This window comes from Lepidochelys olivacea (genome assembly GCF_965140295.1).
Source record: "Lepidochelys olivacea isolate rLepOli2 genome assembly, chromosome: 1".
In the NCBI taxonomy this organism is placed as follows: Eukaryota; Metazoa; Chordata; order Testudines; family Cheloniidae; genus Lepidochelys; species Lepidochelys olivacea.
The window spans coordinates 38,001,559-38,022,461 of record NC_140411.1 but is presented as its reverse complement, the minus strand read 5'-3'; the positions used below and the strand labels follow the sequence as shown (position 1 = coordinate 38,022,461).

Below are 20,903 nucleotides of genomic sequence, written 5' to 3'. Positions count from 1 at the left end.
AATCTAAGGGTTTGTCTACACCAGGGAGTAACTGGGTTGTGAATTTAAAGACCATTAGCTACTCCGCACTAAGTCCCCCTGTGGACACTCTTACCACACATGGAGCGTGGCTTCAGGCAGTTGAGCTTAATGCACACAAAGGCACTTGCTACTGCAAGCTTTTCCTCTGTGTAGACAAGTCTTTAAAATTTCAAATTCCTCTTTTGAATTTAGGGTTGTTTCACTTAATTTTTTTTTCCACTGATGCCCTCATTTTTTGAAAGCTCTCTTTCTAAAATTAAATGTTGTCATGCTAGTTTTTTGTTTAATTCCCACCCATGGATGTTAAACTTAATTTTATTGTCGTCACTATTACTTCATGGCTCAGTTATATTTCTTGAAACAACTCTTGTGTGTTACCTAGGACTAAACCAAGAATATCCTCTTCTCTTTTATGTTTTAGAACTAGCTGTTCCAAGCTGTAGCCAGCCATTTAAGATGTCAAGAAATTATTTCTGTAAACCTTTTCATTTTGTGACATTTGTCAAATTTATATGTGGGTGGTTGGTGACACCTGCTATTACTATTTAATTAGATCTAATTTTCTCTTTGATCTTTCTCACCACTGTGCACTCAATATCTTTTGATTAATCAGGTGTCCAGTAGTGTAACTGTACTAATATATTTTGTATTCTTATGATTTGGGATTTGATCCTTACAGAATGTAATGTATGGTCTCCATAACTTGTAAATTGTGGTTCTGATTACCCATCTCAAAAATGATACAGTGGAATAGAAGCACTGAAAACCATTAGACATGCGTGTGTGTGTGTGTGAGAGGGAGGGAGGGAGGGAGAAAATAGTGGCAGTTTTTACAGAGGACATGAGTAAGAGTCATGATACTTGAACAGAATAAGGAATGGTATGGAGAAAATAGTTTGGGTATTACTACTTACCTTTTTTCATAATACAAGGACAAAGGGACAGCCATTGAAATTGAAAGGCAATAATTTTTGAATTGATAAAAGGAAATCAAATTGTTACACAACATATAATTAGCCCTGGCACTCCCTGATTGAAAAAACATGATTGAGACAAAGCGATTAGCAATAGTTATGAAAGGATTAGATCTTTTATATAGGTAATGAGAACATTCATAGTTACATTAGCCACCATTATTTTTTTAAAGGATTCAAAGCCTCATGCTTTATGCATAAACCTACCACTGACTGATTTGGCTCGGACTTCTCTCTGGGCAGGTTAATTTCTAATTGTACATGACAGGGTGTCTTGCACCATCCTCTGAAGAATTTGATACTGAGTACTGTCAAATACCAAGTGCTGTTTGAGATGAAACAATGGTCCAGTCTCATATGGCTATTTTTTGATCATCCTTCGTTTGATCATATATCTATCTCCCTGTCTAGGATCTTAGGTTCTTATGGTGATGCTCATTATCATAGTTTGTAAGCGCCTCCTGAGAGATACTAAATCACAATGGGTTTGGTGTATCTAATTTTCTTTCCTAATTCCCCTGAGCCAATGAATTTTTTTTTCTGTCTCCTCTTCCATCCATCCTGTTTTCCTCTTTTCTCTCTCCTTTCTTGCCTTACCTCTTGCTATTTCTTTCTTTGCAGTTTTGACTTGTGTTTGAGACAAAACTAACACTGTGGGTCTGAAAGCATAGATTTGTGATCATTCTGATTTGCACTAGTAATGCGTTCCAAAAGTGTGGCCTTGTAATTTCAGGGGACATGGCATTCTTAACAGGTTTCATCTTTAAAGTTGCCAGTTGGATAGAGGGATAGAGCAGTGGTTCTCAAACTAGGGCTGTTGTTTGTTCAGGGAAAGCCCCTGGCAGGCCGGGCCGGTTTGTTTACCTGCTGCGTCTGCAGGTTCGGCCGATAGCGGCTCCCACTGGCTGCGGTTCGCCGCTCCGGCCCAATGGGGGCTGCAGGAAGGGCGGCCAGCACATCCCTCGGCCCGCACCGTTTTCTGCAGCCCCCATTGACCTGGAGTGGCAAACCGCGGCCAGTGGGAGCCGCGATTGGCCGAACCTGCAGATGCGGCAGGTAAACAAACCGGCCCGGCCCACCAGGGGCTTTCCCTGAACAAGCAACGGCCCTAGTTTGAGAACCACTGGGACAGAGGACCTTGAAGATTTACATAAAGACTTTGAAACTGATCTGGTGGTAGCGGCCAATCCAAGGACAAAGGGTGGAATATTTTGTACCTTGGGGAAGTTTTGACCGAAGCTGGTAAAGATAAGCTTAGGAGGTTTTTCATGCAGGCCCCCACATCTGTACCCTAGAGTTCAGAGTGGGGGAGGAACCTTGACAAGGTACAAAATATTCCACCCTTTGTCCTTGGATTGGCCGCTACCACCACCAAACAAATACTGGTTACTGGGGAAGAGCTGTTTGGAAACGTCTTTCCCCCCAAAATCTTGCACCCCACTTCCTGGACAAGGTTCGGTAAAAAGCCTCACCAATTTGCCTAGGTGACTACAGACCCAGACCCTTGGATCTTAAGAACAATCCTCCCAACACTTGCACCCCCCCTTTCCTGGGAAATGTTGGATAAAAAGCCTCACCAATTTGCATAGGTGACCACAGACCCAAACCCTTGGATCTGAGATCAATGAAAAAGCATTCAGTTTTCTTACAAGGAGACTTTTAATAGAAATAGAAGTAAAGAAATCCCCTCTGTAAAATCAGGATGGTAGATACCTTACAGGGTAATTAGATTCAAAACATAGAGAACCCCTCTAGGCAAAACCTTAAGTTACAAAAAAGATACACAGACAGAAATAGTTATTCTATTCAGCACAGTTCTTTTCTCAGCCATTTAAAGAAATCATAATCTAACACGTACCTAGCTAGATTACTTACTAAAAGTTCTAAGGCTCCATTCCTGGTCTATCCCCGACAAAGGCAGAATATAGACAGACACACAGACCCTTTGTTTCTCTCCCTCCTCCCAGCTTTTGAAAGTATCTTGTCTCCTCATTGGTCATTTTGGTCAGGTGCCAGCGAGGTTACCTTTAGCTTCTTCACCCTTTACAGGTGAGAGGAGCTTTCCCCTGGCCAGGAGGGATTTCAAAGGGGTTTACCCTTCCCTTTATATTTATGACACCTACAGAATACAATATATATGAAAATGCTTTGATTGAAATCAAAGTGTATATTACATTAAAAATGATAAACAAAATAAATGGTTTTTATCAATTCACCTCATACAAATACTGTAGTGCAGTCTTTTTCGTGAAAGTGCAACTTACAAATGTCGATTTTTGTTGTTGTTACAGAACTGCACTCAAAAACAAAACAATCTAAAACTTCAGAGCCTACAAGTCCACTCAGTCCTACTTCTTGTTCAGCCAATTGCTAAAACAAACAAGTTTGCTTACATTTACAGGAGATAATGTTGCCCTCTTCTTATTTGCAATGTCGCCAGAAAGTGAGAACAGGCATTTGCATGGCACTTTTGTAGCCGGCATTGCAAGGTATTTATATGCCAGCTATGCTAAACATACGCCTTCATACTTGGGCCACCATTCCAGAGGAGATGATTCCATACTGATGACTCTCATTAAAAAAATGTGTTAATTAAATTTGTGATACAATTCTCCCCCGAGGAGTTTAATGTCCCCTGCTCTGTTTTACCTGCATTCTGCCATATATTTCATGTTATAACAGTCTCGGATGATGACCCAGCACAGCACATGTTCATGTTTAAGAACACTTTCACTGCCAATTTGACAAAACACAAAGAAGGTACCAATGTGAGATTTCTAAAGGTAGCTACAGCACTCGACCCAAGTTTTAAGAATCTGAAGTGCCTTCCAAAATCTGAGAGGGACGAGGTATGGAGAATGCTTTCAGAAGTCTTAAAAGAACAACACTCCGATGTGGAAACTACAGAATCTGAACCACCAAAAAGGGAAATCAACTTTCTGCTGGTGGTATCTGATTCAGATAATGAAAATGAACATGCGGGTCAGGCCGCACTGCTTTGGATTGTTTTTGAGCAGAACCCATCATCAAAATGGACACATGGCCCCTAGAATGGTGGTTGAAGCATAAAGGGACAAATGAATCTTTAGCGCATCTGGCATGTAAATATCTTGTGATGCCGGTGACTTTGTAAACAAGAAGTGGGCATTATCTCCTGCAAATGTAACCAAACTTGTTTGTCTGAGCGACTGGCTGTAGTAGGACTGAGTGGACTTGTAGGCTCTAAAGTTTTACATTGTTTTATTTTTGAATGTAGGTTTTTTTTTACACAATTCTACGTTTGTAAGTTCAACTTTCATGATAAAGAGATTGCACTACAGTACTTGTATTAGGTGAATTGAAATATACTATTTCTTTTTTTTTATAGTGCAAATATTTGTATTCAAAAATAAATAGAAAGTGAGCACTGTATACTTTGTATTCTATATTGTAATTAAAATCAATATATAGTTGAAAATGTAGAAAACATCCAAAAATATTTAAATGAATGGTATTCTTATTGTTTAACAGAGTGATTAATCGTGTTTAATTTTTTTAATCGCTTGACAGCCCTACTTTGATCTGTTTGCTATCCCTTATAATCACTTAAAATCTATCTTTTGTAGTTAAAAAATTTGTTTTTGCTTTGTCTAAAACCAGTGGGTGCGGGAGTAATAACTTGGGGCAGAAAGCTGTGGTATATTTTCTCTCCACATTGAGTGAGAGGGTGAATTTCATGAGCTTATGCTGTATAGTTCTCTGTGCAGTGCAAGATGGTGTAATTTCAGGTTTATATCCCAAAGGGGTGTGTGTACCTGAGTAGCTGGGAAGTTCCTTAGCTGAAGCCTGCCCACGGAGAGCTGATCACAGAGTCTGTATGTAACTGCAGCTGGGTGAGTCCTGATCTGTGTATGAGCTGGTAAAAGTGCAGGCTGGAGCCTGAGAGGGGGCTTGGCAGGGTGGTCACAGTAGTACAGTATAAAGGGAGCACAGGCTGGCGGGTCATGGCTGCTCAGTGGTACCCCAGTTCCAGGTGGCACCATGGGGGGGGGAACCCATCAGAGCCATCTTTTGAAACTGTCTACTTTGTTTTCCTAATTTAGGTTGTACATCAATGGCTGTATAGCATTTTGTAATTTTCTGGTGAGAAAAAAAATGTTTTATATAGAAAATTAGACTGAACTAGAACTCATAATTTCTTCGTGGGTGGTAATGCATAATCCTACTCTAGGTTAGTAATTTAATTAAACATATTTCTTTTAAAGTATAAGATCTTTGGGAGAGGGACTGTAATTACTATAAAAAGAAAAGGAGTACTCGTGGCACCTTAGAGACTAACACATTTATTAGAGCATAAGCTTTCGTGAGCTACAGCTCGCTTCATCGGCTGCATACTGTGGAAAATATAGTGGGGAGATTTTATATACACAGAGAACATGAAACAATGGGTGTTACCATACACACTGTAACGAGTGATCAAGAAAGGTGAGCTATTACCAGCAGGAGACCGGGGGAAGGAACCTTTTGTAGTGATAATCAAGGTGGGCCATTTCCAGCACTCTACAAGAACAGTAGGAGGGGAAATAAATAAGGAGAAATAGTTTTACACATCCACTCCCAGTCTTTATTCAAGCCTAAGTTAATTGTATCCAGTTTGCAAATTAATTCCAGTTCAGCGGTTTCTCGTTGGATTAATGTTTGTGCAGCACCTAGCACAATGGGACCCCAGTCCAGTTGGCAATATAAATATTATAAAAAATAATAGGAGAGGCCATTCATGGTTTAAAGCCAGTTATGTAAGTTCACTGACAACTGGGTCCCTAGAAGAAGCAATAAAAGACAAGACACTATGTATGCTATGTACCACCACAGTAAAATCTTTATATAAAACACAGTAAGTTAATTATTGTATCTTCTGTTTAGAACTAGTAAGAGTTCATGAGAATCTTTGTAGCATCTCTGAGTGGTGCAATGTATTTTTAGTATGACTGGTGCTAAAAGTTGTTTTATCTTTGAATGGACTTTGCTGTATATAAATAGACAAGTAATAAACTTAATATACTTATAGAAACATAGGAGTTGTTTTACAAATACAAAAAGCTGTGATTCAGGGTTCCTCTGCTTTTGATTGACAGACGGGTGGGTTGAGGGGAATTGTTTTCACTTGAAGAGACTTTGTACCAGGTGTTAGGAAATAATTGACCACTTCCTCAATCAGCATGTATGATTTTCAGTTCTTCTGCACTAAAAACTTGTTACAAAACTGTAACAAAAATGTCTGTTGTATTCCACAGTTACCAGAATATTACTGGCTAATATTACTTGATGAAAATTAGTAAAACAGCAATAGCTCACCTTTGTTTAATGGAGATATATATGGGGCAAAATAAACCAAAACACAGATTAATTTGGCAGGAACAACCTATAAAGCATTAATTTTGAAGACCCCTAGGGGTGTTGGTAGATGTTGTTTAGCAAATTAGACATGAGTTTGCAATGTGATAATGCATCAAAATAAGTTAAAGCTCCATGGACAGAAGCCATTATATCATGGAACAAGGAGTCCCTTTTTATATAGCTCCTGTATGACCACATCTACAATATGGTGTTTAATTCTTGTCTCCTTATTACCAGAAAAATATTGGAATTTGGAAGGAATTCAAAGAAGGGGATGACAAAAATGATCAGGAAGTAGGAGGGGTTAATTGTGAGGAAAGATTAAAAGAGCTAAATAAATGTAATGTGACCAAACAATAACGAAGTTGGGGAAGAGGCATAAATCTATAAATTAAATGTGTGAGCACCAGGGATGGAAGTAAATTATTTAATATAGCACCAAGGCTGATGTAACTAGGAGTAGTGGGGTTTTCAAAATTCCTCTGGCATACTCTGAAACCAATCAAAACCGAGTAAGCAAATGACTGTTTAAAGACACGTATTTGTTCTGCTTCCTTCCTTTAGCTTGGAAAAGGTCTTATGGCCAAAACATCACTTTTAATCATGTTTGCTGTTCCCTTCACTGTATTCTTTTTAGATCTCTAGTGATATGTTATAAAGTTGTGCTAACAGTCCACCAAATGTGAGATATTTGAAGTCAGATAATGGACCCTCCCAAGGGCAGAAACTAGCTTGCTTGCCAGCAAATGCGATTGTCATGTGCAATAACAGAGAAGACTAATAGATATGAATGGGCAGGGAATCCTTTTTAAAATATTTTGTTTCTTTCAAACAGAAGGAATTCTTTCAAACAGAAGGAATTTCAGAGGTTTTTCTTCCATATTGTGGGGTTGCATCAAATATAGGAATGAGAAAAAACAGGCAAATTGAAACCATCATGAGGGCCTGCCATTTTGGAGCCCACTGGTCCCCTTGTATTTTAGGCTCCCTACATTTTTTTTTTTTTTTTAAAAGCTTCAGCCATACTGCAAGGCCTATTCCTCTGGGAGAGAGTGGAGTGATAAGTGATGTTGTTTGTGGGAGAGAAACGTGTTTTAGTTGGACCTGATTTAGTTGTGGTTGGTTAGTTTTTTGGCTTGGGGTTGAGGAGCTGATGTTGGCTTCACTTTTGATTTGATTGTGTTTTTAATTTTTTGGCAAAGGTGCTTAGAGCCCAGTTTGGGTACTTTTGAAAATATTACAAGTTGAAGTAAGTAAATCACAAATGCACTATAAAAGTGGACAAAGAAGTATTGGAGTTCTGATGTCTTCAGATAAGTATGGTATATTGAAACAAGGCAAGTCACAGGTGGTATCAATTTTATTTTATTTAGCACTATGCTTTGAGAAGACTCTCGCCACCTACAGTATAAACTAAAAATGTATTTAAAATACAGGCTTAGTTTAGAGTTGAAATTTGACATCTATTGCTGTTGATAGCCATCTTGCTGAGTAGTAATGTGTTGTAGTCATCATCATTTTGTATATGGAATCTTATTGTAAGGTACAATCTAGAGATCAGGGAGGGGAAAGGATGCAGCTACCCCCCTAGAAAATTTCTGTCTTTCTTCCAGCCCACCAGTGTAGAGATGAGAGGGGTTTTAATCCACGTTGGAGACTTGTCCTCATTCCCATCATCTCCTGCTGTGGAAACTCCATGGGAATAGTAACCTAGTGCAGCAGTAACCTCCACAGTCCCTATAGGGGGCAGAGGGAGAGACAATGGAGAAGGGGTCAGGCTTTTTAAAGGCACTACTATGAAATCCCTTATTAACTGCATAAATCCCAAATCCAAGTGTCTGCAGGACTCCCCCACCACATTCACACTTCTTCCACCCCACCACCATCTCACTGAAGAGTTACCATGCTCCTTACTCCTTGTATGAGATTTTTCAAAAATAATTGGCCAATAATAAATGACAACATCCACATTTTCTGTTAATAAATTAACCTTTCAGTCTCTTAGAGGCTTTGCTGCCACCTTTGATGACCTCTAATTTCTTCTTTGGCCCTGATCCTGGAAAGACTTATTCATGTGTTAAGTTAAACAAGTACTTAAGTCTCTGTAGGATTAGGGCCTTCATGATGATTTCTTTTGTGTTGTGTAATGCATATGTAGTTTTTCTTCATCTTTGCTCAGTGGTTCTCAAACTTTTGTATTGATGACCCCTTTTACACAACAAGCCGAAGAGAGCGACCCCCCCCTTATAAATTAAATTTTTTTTTTTTATATTTAACACTATTATAAATGTTGGCAGAAAAACAGGGATTGGGGTGGAGGCTGACAGATTGTGACCCCCCCCCCCACGCAATAACCTTGTGACCCCCTGAGGGGTCATGACCCCCAGTTTGAGACCTCTGCTCGTGCAAGATTGGTGTCCGCAGCCGCTACATCTGGAACGCCATTCCTGTACCAGTCTGACTCATTGGCTATCTTATTCCAAGTCTCATGTCAAAGCGTACGATATTTTTTCTACTTTGTATCTCTTAATTTCTTTCCCCCTCATTAATTTAGTTGGTTGCTAATTAATTTAACTCTGAAATGCTATTATTTAAATCAGTAAATAGGGTTTTGGATGTATTTTGTTGCAATGATAGTGACAGAAAGTTGGAGGTGTAGTGCAGCTGTAGCTGCAAAAAAGAAAGCAAAGAGCTGTGTGAAATGGGAATGAATAAGACTATGTTTTAGTCACGGGTATTTTTAGTAAAAGTCACGGACAGGACATGAGCAGTAAACAAAAATTCATGGCCTGTGACCGGTCCATGACTATATACCTCTGACTAAAACCTGGGTGGGGCTTCCCGGGGGTGCCGCGGGTGCTGGGGGAGGGCAGCCCAGGTGCTGCAGGCGTGGGGGCAGGTGATGGCATGCAGCCTGGGACTCCCACTGGTGATGGGGGGGAGGGGTGTTGGTGGGGCCATCAGGCTCCCTACCTGGCTCCGCGCCTCCCCCCAGCAGCAGCAGCAGAGTTTGGGTGTGGGAGGGGGTAGGGGGTTGGGGCACGGGGCGGGGTGAGACGGGCTCTGTGCGGCGCTTATCTGGGGGGCTCCCCGGAAGCAGCGACATTCCCCTTGCTCAGTTCCTAGGAGGAGGCATGGCCAGGCAGCTCTGTGGACTGCCTCCACCCAGAGCACCAGCTACGCAGCTCCCATTGGCCGGGAACCACCGTCAATAGGAGCGGTGGGGGCAGTGCTTGCAGCAGAGGCAGCGCGCAGAGCTTCCTGGCCACGCCTCCAGCTAGGAATTGAGCGAGGGGGATGTTGCCGCTTCTGGGGAGCCCCCCAGGTAAGTGCTGCCTGGAGCCCGCTTCACCGTGTCCCGTGCCCCAACCCCCTACCCCCTCCCGTACCCAAACTCTGCTGGGAGGGGGCGGGGAAGTAGTGGCCGAGACTGCGGCAGCAGTGGCCGGTGTGACTGGTGCAGGGGCTGCCTGAGTTGCCCCTGAGCAAGGCACACCGGCCACTGCAGAATTTGCAGAGGTCACAGAAAGTCACTGAATCCGTGTCTTCTGTGACAAACTCGCAGCCTTAGGAATGAGTTCCAAACATGACTGAGTTCGTGTTTCTACTCTACCACACTTTTTGCAAAGTCCTACTTAGTTGCTGATCCTGCGGAGTGTTGATTGCTCTGATGATAGTAATGGTGCTCTCCCCTTCGTAATAGGGGCTCAGCACTTCATAGTATCAGGCCTGTAAAGTGCAGAGTTGATCACCAACTTTAGGAGGATATCCAAGAGTTGGAAATAGCCCAGAAGATGGCTGCAGGTTTGATTTAGATTGTGAGAGGTATGCAATATAAGAATATGCTTCTCAAACTAAAGATATACAGATTTTTTAAAAAAAGAGATTAATGCCTATTGGAGCCAGGCCAACATCTCAGACAAACTTGTTTACTCTGCAGAATGGGAGGACAATGGGACTTTATGGTATGACAGAGGAAGGGAAGGAGACCTATGGTATTTTTAATCCATAACTTCTATGTTCCTGTGTCCGTTTCCTTGAAAAAAAATATAATTAAGCCATTGGAGTCAGCATGCTTTTATAATTACAGAATTTTCAGAATTTATTGGCGCTTACAGGGACAGCCTCTTATTATGAGGCAGGGACAGCAGATGTAAGGCAGACACATCAATTATTTGGCTGAAAATAGCCTCAGATTGAGATTAATAAAGCTGTTTATATAATTTGACAATGTCTGTCTTCATATCCAATTTAGTGATGTCTGCCTTAGTAGGTCTAATTTAATCACTTAACTTGAGGTTTTTTTCCCAGTTAGTAAGCAAGAAGCTAATACTGTATCTGCCCTTATACCTTTCATAAAGTTATGTAAAATACATTCTCTGAGAATAATTCCAGCTCTCTACCAACTAGTTTAAAACATGTACAGCCTGAATGTACTTAGAGGAAAGGATGGAGAAAAAGAAGCAAAGATGCATGCTAAAATGGAGTGGATCCATTTTAGCCTCTCTTCTGGGATTGAAAAAGGTTTGGCAACTTGTGTGGAGCAGGGAGTCCATCACCCTCTAGTGGTACTGTCTATATGAGCAGCCAAACCATTTTAAACCTCAGTTGAGGGTTTCTGGAAAAGACACTTTTGACAGCCATTTTCAACATCCCAAGACACTCCTGGGAGATGGACACACACTACCAAATCTCATTTTGTGATGGGAGGCCTCTTTCCTCTGAGGGGAGATGCAAACAGCATGGCCGCACTACCTCACCAGTGCTCCCTTGGCTTATTCTGAAGAGAGTACCTGCCTGGAGACATCTAGTATAATAAGGGACCTACTGTACTATCTGACATGGTTCCTGATGCATAAGAAAATTGAGGGACCTCATCTGTCGTCATATCATAGATAATAGTGATCTTACTAGTTACTGACTTTTCACCAAACAACATGAATTGAAGAGCAGGGTCTTTGGCAGTCATCACCCCGTACTTCCAATAAAGGACAACCAGCACTGCCAGTAGTGTTGAAGTTACAGATCCCTCTCGCTATGACATAAACAATGTCAGGGATTGTATATCTGTTTCAAAATGGCACGGACCAATGGGAGTATAGCTCTCTGCCCATCCCTACAGTCTGGCTATTTTTGACTCAAGAGTGATCTCTGCAGATGTAAATCTCTCCTCTGCAGGGACCAGCATTCAGCCAGCTCACAACAGCATTGCCCATCCCTCTTTTCCACCCTAAGGTAACTACAGAAGGGGTGTAGCTATCACAGCTAGCATCTTCTATAGGGTCTTCCTGGGCAGACCACAAAAGATAAGGGCTTTCTCTACTCATTACTCCAAATTATATGAAGGCACTCCCTGCCTCACCCCAGTGTTGGGTGGGAGCCTAGTTTCTTTCCTTCTCCTTCCATCCCATTCTCCCCACAAAACTTTTATCCATCCCTCAACGTTGCTTTTGCCTCCAGTTCCTTTCTCATTGAGGCTGGAGTTGGTCGACTTAGCAGTAGAGATGTAGGTAGGGACCACTCTGAGGTTTCCCTAGCTGCTCATAAAGAACCTTTTCTTTGAATCCTGGATAGTCTTTGATGCTGCCACCAGCAGTGATGGGTCAAGACCATTTCCAGCTCATGTTGTTCTGGTATGGGGTGAGGCTGCCTTCAGGACCCCTTGAAGACTTATAGCTAATTGTGGAGGGGGAGATCATCTTGTGTGGCCACACAAAGCAGGCTCCTGAAGTTGGTTACTGGGTGTGTGGTAGGAGCAGCCTGGCACCCTCTGAAGTACTGGAGAGTGGTGTGGAGCTCCTGCCAGACAAAGGAGCGTCACTACCTTTTCTTTGCTCCAAAGACATCAAATGCAAGGAGAAACTTCCTGAGTTCTTCAGTTGAGCAATAGGGGAGAAAGAAGTGTAGGGAGATGAGGTCCAGGGTATTGGGATTCGAAAATCCAACTGTTACCTCAATATTGAGATATTTCATTTAAAATATCACCTGAATGCAAATGTATGCTCTTTGCACCTTTTTTTTTTTTTTTTTACGGTATGTTGGCAAGTGTGTGTGTGTGTGTGTGGGGGGGGGTAAGCTCTTAAATAAAGAGAAAGTCCTTAGGTAAACAGCTCTCTATACCCTAAAGCCAAAAGAAAAAGTTTGTTGTGGTTCATGGGATCGTCATGGGAGGGCTTTGGTATAAATAGTTGAACATTTGAATTCAGATGTTTGATTAATTCAATGTCAGGACCTCCCATCCTCTGAATCTGAATATTTGAATCTACGGTATCAAGTTAGTCATATTTATTCAGGTGAATGTGGAAGGTTTTTACAGCCTAGATCTGTTGGAATCCAGCCACTGCTCTTAATCTCCGTTTTATTAATACTAGATTCACTCACACATGTGAATGAAAAATGTTCAATTTTTTAGTGAAACAGATTTTAGTAATGCTGTTGTGATATAATGTTGCTAAATGAGATCTTTCTACCATTAAAATCTAGACGTTCCATGTCACTGCAGCAGGGGTTAGAGGCAGAACACAGAATAGATATTCAGTATTCCTTATTTCACATTTTTTTAGCCTCATTTCCACAAATTGCCATGCCATTTCAGACCAGTAGTCAGTCTAGCCTGGCTTCCTGCTTCTCCCCGATGTGTCAAAAGAAGGTGAAAAAACTGGGAAAGCCCAAACTAGTTTCCAGTTCTGTAATATATTGGCGTGTGTCCTGGGACACAAGGATTTAACAGTATTAATTATTATAGAATAGTTGTATCATGTTGGAGAAAACTAAGGTAAAAGATGACCATGTAAGAGGGGTTCCTTTAGTCTTCATTTTAGTTTAAATAACAGATGTACAGTATAACAAATTAAAGAAGCAGATATTTTGTTGAATAGCCATGCACAGCAGTTAGACTGTCCTAATCCATAAACATTTGTATCACCTGTAAGGATATTTGATGTATGTCAGGGTAGATAAAACATCATGCCATTGCTTTCACAGTATTGTATAATGTTGTTTTCTCCATGTTTTGTCAGATGATGATGATAATTAAATAGCTAGTAAGATCGTGCATCCATATAAGTGCATCCGTATCACTTTAAAAATATAATCAGTTTCGAGCTTTGTTGAACTGCAAAATATCAGGACACAAACTGCTCATTTTGCTCGAAACACAGGATTTCTTACTGATAAAAAAATACTTGATGATAAAAAACAAAGCAAAACCCCAAGCTTGAGATTTCAAGGCAGTGCAGGGGATTTTACCACAATACTATTAATTTTAACATTATTTTAGGATCTATGCAGCTAATACAGTATATCGTTCTGCTTAAAGGCTACTTTGTCTCTAAAATGATATAAACCAATATAAAACACTGAAGAGTAGAAAATTACTTTAAAAACAGTAAATTAATCTCCTATATAAAGCATTGTTTTAAGGCCAAGATATACAATATTTCCCAGAAAGTTCTTATTTTTGGTGATACACAGGCCAGAAAGTACAGAACTTGAGGTTCAAACTCCACAATAATTTTGCAAGGCTGACAGTTTGAATTTTTTGGTGAAATTAAGCAAATTTGATATGAATTGAAAATCCATTGTGACAACATAAATGTGCCTTTTTTTTTTTTTTTTTTTCAGTTTGCAGGGGTTTTTTTCAGTTGTAGCGGTGTTGGTTCCAGGATATTGGAGAGACAGGGTGGGTGAGGTAACATCTTTTATTGGACCAACTTAAGATATTACCTCACCTACCTTGCTCCCTATTTTTATAGTGATATTTTTCAAAAGTTGTTTTCTCAGAGTAGAGCCACAGTTTGAGGGATGGGGGAGAGGAAGTGCAAAAATAACAGAAGCCCCTACAGGAATATGATTAATGATCTGAGAGAGACATGTATCTTCTCATTTTCAGGATTATACTACTCACTAAATTCTGTTCATGACTTCTCAGTTGCCTTCTATTCTCTCCCAGAGAAAGGTGTGTTTTAGTGACCCCTTTGGAAACTGCCTCCCACTCACTCATACATATTGTGACCTGCACAATTGCATGGTAGGTGACAGGAAGTAGTGGATATAGCTGAAGTCTTGGGATAAAGTCCTGCTCTATTTGTTAGGAGATTTGGCCTTGACTTTCATGGGAACTTTGGTTTGGTAAACTAATATAGTTGCCTAAAAAAGTTGCAAATTTCTGCACTTTGTTCTAGAAGTCCACTTCATGGATGATAATCTGAGCTTTAATGTTGGTATGGCATGAAATGAAATCCCTCTGCCATCAACAATCTAAGAAGGAGGCTGTACTTCCAAACATTGCTGGATGGGGTTTGGAAGCCATGCTGCTTGTGATTCCAAAAGCTATGCAGAAGAGTAAACCAACCATAAATTAAATCTTTTTCCTTGAGGGTGGAGGAATGGAATCCTTCTGCCATCCCAAGTGCAATTTAAATCTTGTTACCTGTCGTAGGGTTCATTCCAGGTCCTATCACCATAATATTTCAGCAGATAAACCACCTGATGATTCAGTCATGATTTTTCCTGCCCCGTAACTTATTTACAACATAGATTGGCCTAGATAAACAAAAAAATGTCTATGTTGGGCTGGATTCATTTCTTATGAATGCTGTAGATCAGTGGTTCTCAAAGCCGGTCCGCCGCTTGTTCAGGGAAAGCCCCTGGCGGGCCAGACCAGTTTGTTTACTTGCTGTGTCCGCAGGTTTGGCCAACCACTTGGCTGATCGTGGTTCGCTGCTCCAGGCCAATGGGGGCTGTGGGAAGCAGTGCATGCCAAGGAACGTGCTGGCCGCCTTTCCCACAGCCCCATTTGGCCTGGAGCCGCGATCGGCGGCCAGTGGGAGCTGCAATCGGCTGAACCTGCTGACGCAGCAGATAGATAAACCGGTCTGGCCCGCCAGGGGCTTTCCCTGAACAAGCGGCGGACCGGCTTTGAGAACCACTGCTTTAGACCACATAGCCAAGATTCAAATAATTCCAAGTCTCATATTGTGGTGAAAGCAACAGATCTTTACTGACAAACATAACTATAAAGAAAGAAATTTGCTGTGTAACCAAGCATCTATCAGATGGTAATGATCTTTAGTATATTTTTATTTTGGCTTGTAAAATTAACACAATTGAATTGAAATCCTTTTGACCTAAAGAAGTGTATAAAACTGTATAAACTATGAGTAAGGCACAGCAGCATCAGGAATAGTACATGTGCTACTGAATCTTACAATTTTTAAGATGGCTTTTAGCAAACACGTATTTTGTTGTTTTTTGTATTTAGTTTGAAAGACTGTTAAAGTACTAAGATAATCATTTTTCTGGATAATTCATCACGGTTACATCTCTAGTCTTTTTAATAGGGTTTTTTTTACATTGGATTCGGTTATAAAAACACTTCTTTTCACTGATGCAGTATTTTGTCAATCTTTGTTCCTGTTCGAGTATAGGATAGAGGAACTGTATACTATATATTATTCCAAAATTATTTTTAAACAAGTAGTAATAAATAATAGATTTTAGCTGTTACATGCTTAAGTCTTCAGAATTTTAATGGTTTATTTGCTCTCGCCATTTTTTTGCTTTGTTTTACCATTCCTATACCATATTTTTAAAAACCTATTTTAAAACCTGATATAGGCTGCAAGCTTGCAAGAAGACCATGAAGTGATCCTTGTCAGAACAGATCAATCTGGAAGAGCATGGCCTGTGAACACAATGGCAGAACCGCTGGAGCCGAAAGGAGGAAGAAGAAAGAGACAGATGGTACACTTTATATAACATCTTTATTAGAATGTAATTCTTTGACTACTTTGTAAATTTACTATTTGAGGGCATAAGTGGTGTATGTGTTTGTTGAAAGAGTAGGTAGGTAGCTGGGAAAATAAGTTAATTTTCCATATAATGGCAAGAACTAGATGGTGCAAAGAGGTAACTTTTTATTTTAAAGTTGTGGTGTTGTCCCTTAGAGTTTTCTTGGGGAATTTATTTAAATATAAAGCCAACCAAATGTTTTAAATCTTTTCAAGGTATTAATATGTCTTAGCCAAATAAAATACACTACTTCTAAATCATGTAAATATATATATTAAATCAAAAAAGATTAGTAGAGCATCTTTTTTGGGGGGGAGGGATAGCTCAGTGGTTTGAGCATTGGCCTGCTAAACCCAGGGTTGTGAGCTCAATCCTTGAGGGGGCCATTTAGGGATCTGGGGTAAAAATTGGGGATTGGTCCTGGGGTTTGAGCAGAGGATTGGACTAGATGACCTCCTTAGGTCCCTTCCAACCCTGATATTCTATGATTTTTTTTCACACCCAGCCAAATATCTTGATGATAACTTGTCTAGGCCCTAGAAGCTATTTGTTCTATTTTGTAGTTATGTGAAGCAAAACAGTGAATAATAATAAAGACATAAATAGAGGGAACTTCATCCTCTTCAGTAGAGCAAAATATTGGCCTATGTACATTTTGGGGAAGCGGCCATGTCTATTTATAGCACTGTACAATGCCTAGTTCAGTCTGGGTGCTATTATATTGTAAATATTAAGTGATAATACTGGCTCTGTGTATATTTATTCCTCTAGGTCATATTCATTGCAACAAGGGGTCCTGTTTTCTACTTAGTTCCATTTTACTCTTTCAAAAAATGCCTATAACTTTTAACATTAATTCTTGCAGGCTGGGACATTTTAGTAAAAGTCCATTCAATAGCCACAGAAGGATTCTGAGTTTGGGTTTTGAGCTTCTGAGAGCAGCAGGGGGTTCACATCTATATTAAGTAATTCCTTGGTTAGTAAGACAGATCAACTTGACAAACGGGTGTGAAGAAAGGTGTTTTTTCCAGAATGGATAACAATTCATCACCACTTATGTCAGTGCCCACCTGCAGTGTTCAGTCCTGAGCCTTTTCTGAAGAGACACCACCGATTGTACAAACCAGGATGGTGTGGACAAACATCTACTATGAACTAGGATGGAGCTTCACCAGCTATGGAAACATCCCACAGCAGAGACATCAGCTTTGCATGAATTCCCCACGAGACCACTGTTGTTTCTGGCACAGGTGGTCATAAAGTTCCCTGGGAGTGAACACTTGAACTCTTTAAACCCCTTTAGTGAAATCCTGGTCGCAGTGAAGTCAGATTAATATTCATTTTCAATCTTTCCGTTTTCAGGGTGCTACTCACATAGATAAAGAAAGAGTCAGGTATTTTCAGGATGATGATGATCTGAGCCTGAAGGATTTGGTCAAAAATGAAAAGATGAGAACAGCAGAGGATCAAAACTCACTATTCATGCGAATGGCATCAAAGGTAAGGCATAGTATGAATGAATTTGTACTTACAATGGAAATGCTATTTCAATCTTAAACCCTTACTTTCAAATTTCTTTAAAAAATCACTGTTTGGGATTAATCTTCCTATTCTTGTTGTTAGCCTGGATGTGGATTGTTTTGTTTTGTTTTTTGAAAGTTGGGTAAAAGTTAGTTCATCTGTTTGAAAGAATTAATTTTTTTCATGTATTAAAAATTTTGTAAAGATGCTTTCTTTGCACCCTGATATCTCAAATGAGACTTATTTTGGCATGTACACATGTCCTGAAGGGTGACTGTTTTGGCTTCTAAAAGATTTCTTTTAGAGATACATAGGCACATATAAAGGATGTTCTGCATTATCTCAAATACGGTATGCTACCTTCCTTAGTGCTTTAAATATGTTTTAGTATAGTGTTCCAAATGTCTGCTGGGGTAGGTATATGTTAGTGTAATCTTACTTATAGCTGCAAATGCATTTAGGTGTGTTTTACTTTTGTGTCAAGTACAGTGAGTACAGAAGGAGACCTATCTTTTCATGAGGAACAAAATCAGGGTAACACACACAAACTGATGAGAGAGGATTCTGAGACTCCCATAAATTGCAATCCTGCAGTGCAGTAGGCAAAGCTTGGTTAAGCTAAATCATTGATGAGGATGTTACGTTCCTAGTGTGTAGAGTTTACAAATTATCACTTTCAGAAGGGGTAGGTAAAGGAAATAGGACGGAAATATGAGTTTCAGACTATTGCTAGCAAAATAATGGTGCTTAGGCTGACGCAGCAAAGACCCTTTTAACTGAAGCTGAGGATTTTTTTAAAACAAAAAGAAATGGGGAACGTAGACTGATGATAGAGGCCATTAGAACACGATGATGAGGTTAAACAAAGATTTTTGCAGATAAAGTAGGATTATATAGTGGCTAGTGTGTAGGGTTTTTTTTAATGTAGAATTTCAGCTACAAGATATTGGTGAGAAAACAGTAGTGGAAAAAAGTAATGGTGCATGGAGCTAATAGTGGAAAATGAGCCTGGTGTAGTAAATAAGGCAGAAATTAAAGAGTACCTAGTTTCTAGTGACCATAATATCAAGTCTGAGATACTGATGAAATTCTGACCAGTGCAATTCAATGTAGACACCTGTAAAATAATTAGTATGGGATCAAGGAGCCAACCTGGATATATGTGCTAAACTGATTATCTAGCATACCGATCAGGAGGATTAGTGCCATTTGAGAGCCATTGTGGAAATACCTTTAAAATCATCAGTTCAGTGCATAGCAATTAGTAAAACCAAGTGTGTGTGTTTTATAACAAATGAAGAGAACATAAAACTAAAGAAGTGATGATGTTCATGTACTAGGTACTTATTAACCTTCAGATGGGATGATACCATACCTCAAGATTCATGGTAAACTACCCCAGATGCCAGTCTTTCCCCTGCAAGACAAATGGACGACCCTGCTGGACCTGAGACTTATCTGAAAGCCTGCTTTTCTTCTACAAGAGTCCAAGAAAGAGAAAAATATTTGCTTTGCTATCATGTTCCAACAGGGACCATGTCATAGATGTCGAGCACACCTCCAACCTGAGATAATCTCAGTGGATCCTGAGGGCTCAGTAATTAGAGAGCAACCAGAGACTTATGCACTGCATTTGAATATTGGACTCCATTCAAAGAGTTTGCACCGCCTAGGCTGTTTGTGTTGCGGAATAACACCTATCACATGCCAAACTAAGGATGATTTCTGCCTGGCATGGAGAGCTCATACAGAGGGATACCATGTTCAGGATGCTTACTCTTCACAGAGATTCTATCATTAAGCATGATCTTGGGTGTTCTGTAGGCTTTCAAAGACCTGGTTCTCAAAGGGAGGTTTTGATTCTGGATGGTTAGACCACGGATTTGTACATGACTTAGTAGGGTGGGATTAGGGAGACTCTGTGTTGGAAAGCCTTGCAAGTGTGGAACTGGGCAGCATAACACACAAGACTTTTGTCATTTATCTGGCAGGGAAGTGCAACACCCTCTAGTGTAACACTAAAGTTGTCCTTTCTTTGAGGAGTCCTTCAGGCAAGACTTGGAAAAGATTTGTGAGCAGTTGGAAAAATCTAAAAAGCAATAACATCTGCCTGAAGGGAAGAATATGGAAAGACCAGCTGTCAGGCAGTCTTTCTGTAGAGATTATCAAAACATTAGAAAACCAGTCTTCTTGTCCAGCTGTGTTTTATCATGACTTCTGACAAACATTTTGATTCTGGTCTCTGACCAGCACACTCAAAAGATAAAGACCAGATTCTGCTTGCAGTTAAGCCAATGGGCAGAAAACAAAAAACTTGGTTTCAAACGCTATTTAAGTTTGGTGATTAAGTGTAGTTACCTATTGCATCATTTACAAAATACCAGCATACAAAAGTAAGCAAATGGATAGCTAGGGACATCATAAACTCTCCATTGCCCATCTACTGTAATAAACACAGTCTAAAGAAATGCATATTTCATCATAACACAACAACCTTATCTCTGACTTGTAGATTTTTTTAGTGTATGTTTTTATCCTGATTTCAGTTAATGTATTTGTCAGCTGGTAGTGGAATTTTTTTTATAGAGTACTTATAACTGCTGGCCAAAATTTAAAAGCCTGGATGCCTCAAATTAAATTCCTAAATCCATATTTATTCCCAATCTTACATATACTAAAGTTATTAACTTTATGTGTGAATAGCTCATTTTACTGTTCATGGGATTACTTATATGTGTAAGAGTCATCCACATGTTGGAGTTCAATGAATGATTTAGTAATAGTCTTTATCTTGGATCAGAGACGATTGAGGTTGAAGAGCTTGCCGACCATTCTGTATTGGATGTCAACTCTGGAGAGGAGCTTATCAGCAACGAGAAGGAGGGTGACAGCAAGGAAGATGGAGAAAAGGGTTGGAACGATGACACAGCCTTGCTTGACTCCTGTCTTGACTAGGAAGGGATCCATTTCAGATTCATTGCTGATCACTGTCACAAATATGTTGTTGTGGAGGAGTTGGAGGATGGCAACAAATTTTGGTGAAATTAAGGAGGATTCTCCACAGAGCCTGGTGATTGATGGAGTTGAATGTTTTTGTGAGGTTGATGAAGGCCATATACAGAGGTTGATGTTACTCGCTGCACTTTTCTTGAATTTGGTGGGCAGTGAAGATCATGTCAATCGTACCCCAAGATGGTCTGAATCCACATTGCAATTCTG

The 20,903-nt window shown here is 40.1% G+C and overlaps 1 protein-coding gene across 1 annotated transcript in view; it reads left to right on the top strand.

Moving 5' to 3' along the window:
* The window catches only part of CWF19L2 (CWF19 like cell cycle control factor 2), a 165,695-nt gene that overhangs the window by 72,221 nt on the left and 72,571 nt on the right, over window positions 1-20,903 (top strand). Inside the window, exons 11-12 of the mRNA XM_084616751.1 lie at window positions 15,990-16,115; window positions 17,526-17,663. Coding sequence (XP_084472877.1) covers window positions 15,990-16,115; window positions 17,526-17,663 — 264 coding nt within the window. The remainder of the gene's footprint in view (window positions 1-15,989; window positions 16,116-17,525; window positions 17,664-20,903) is intronic.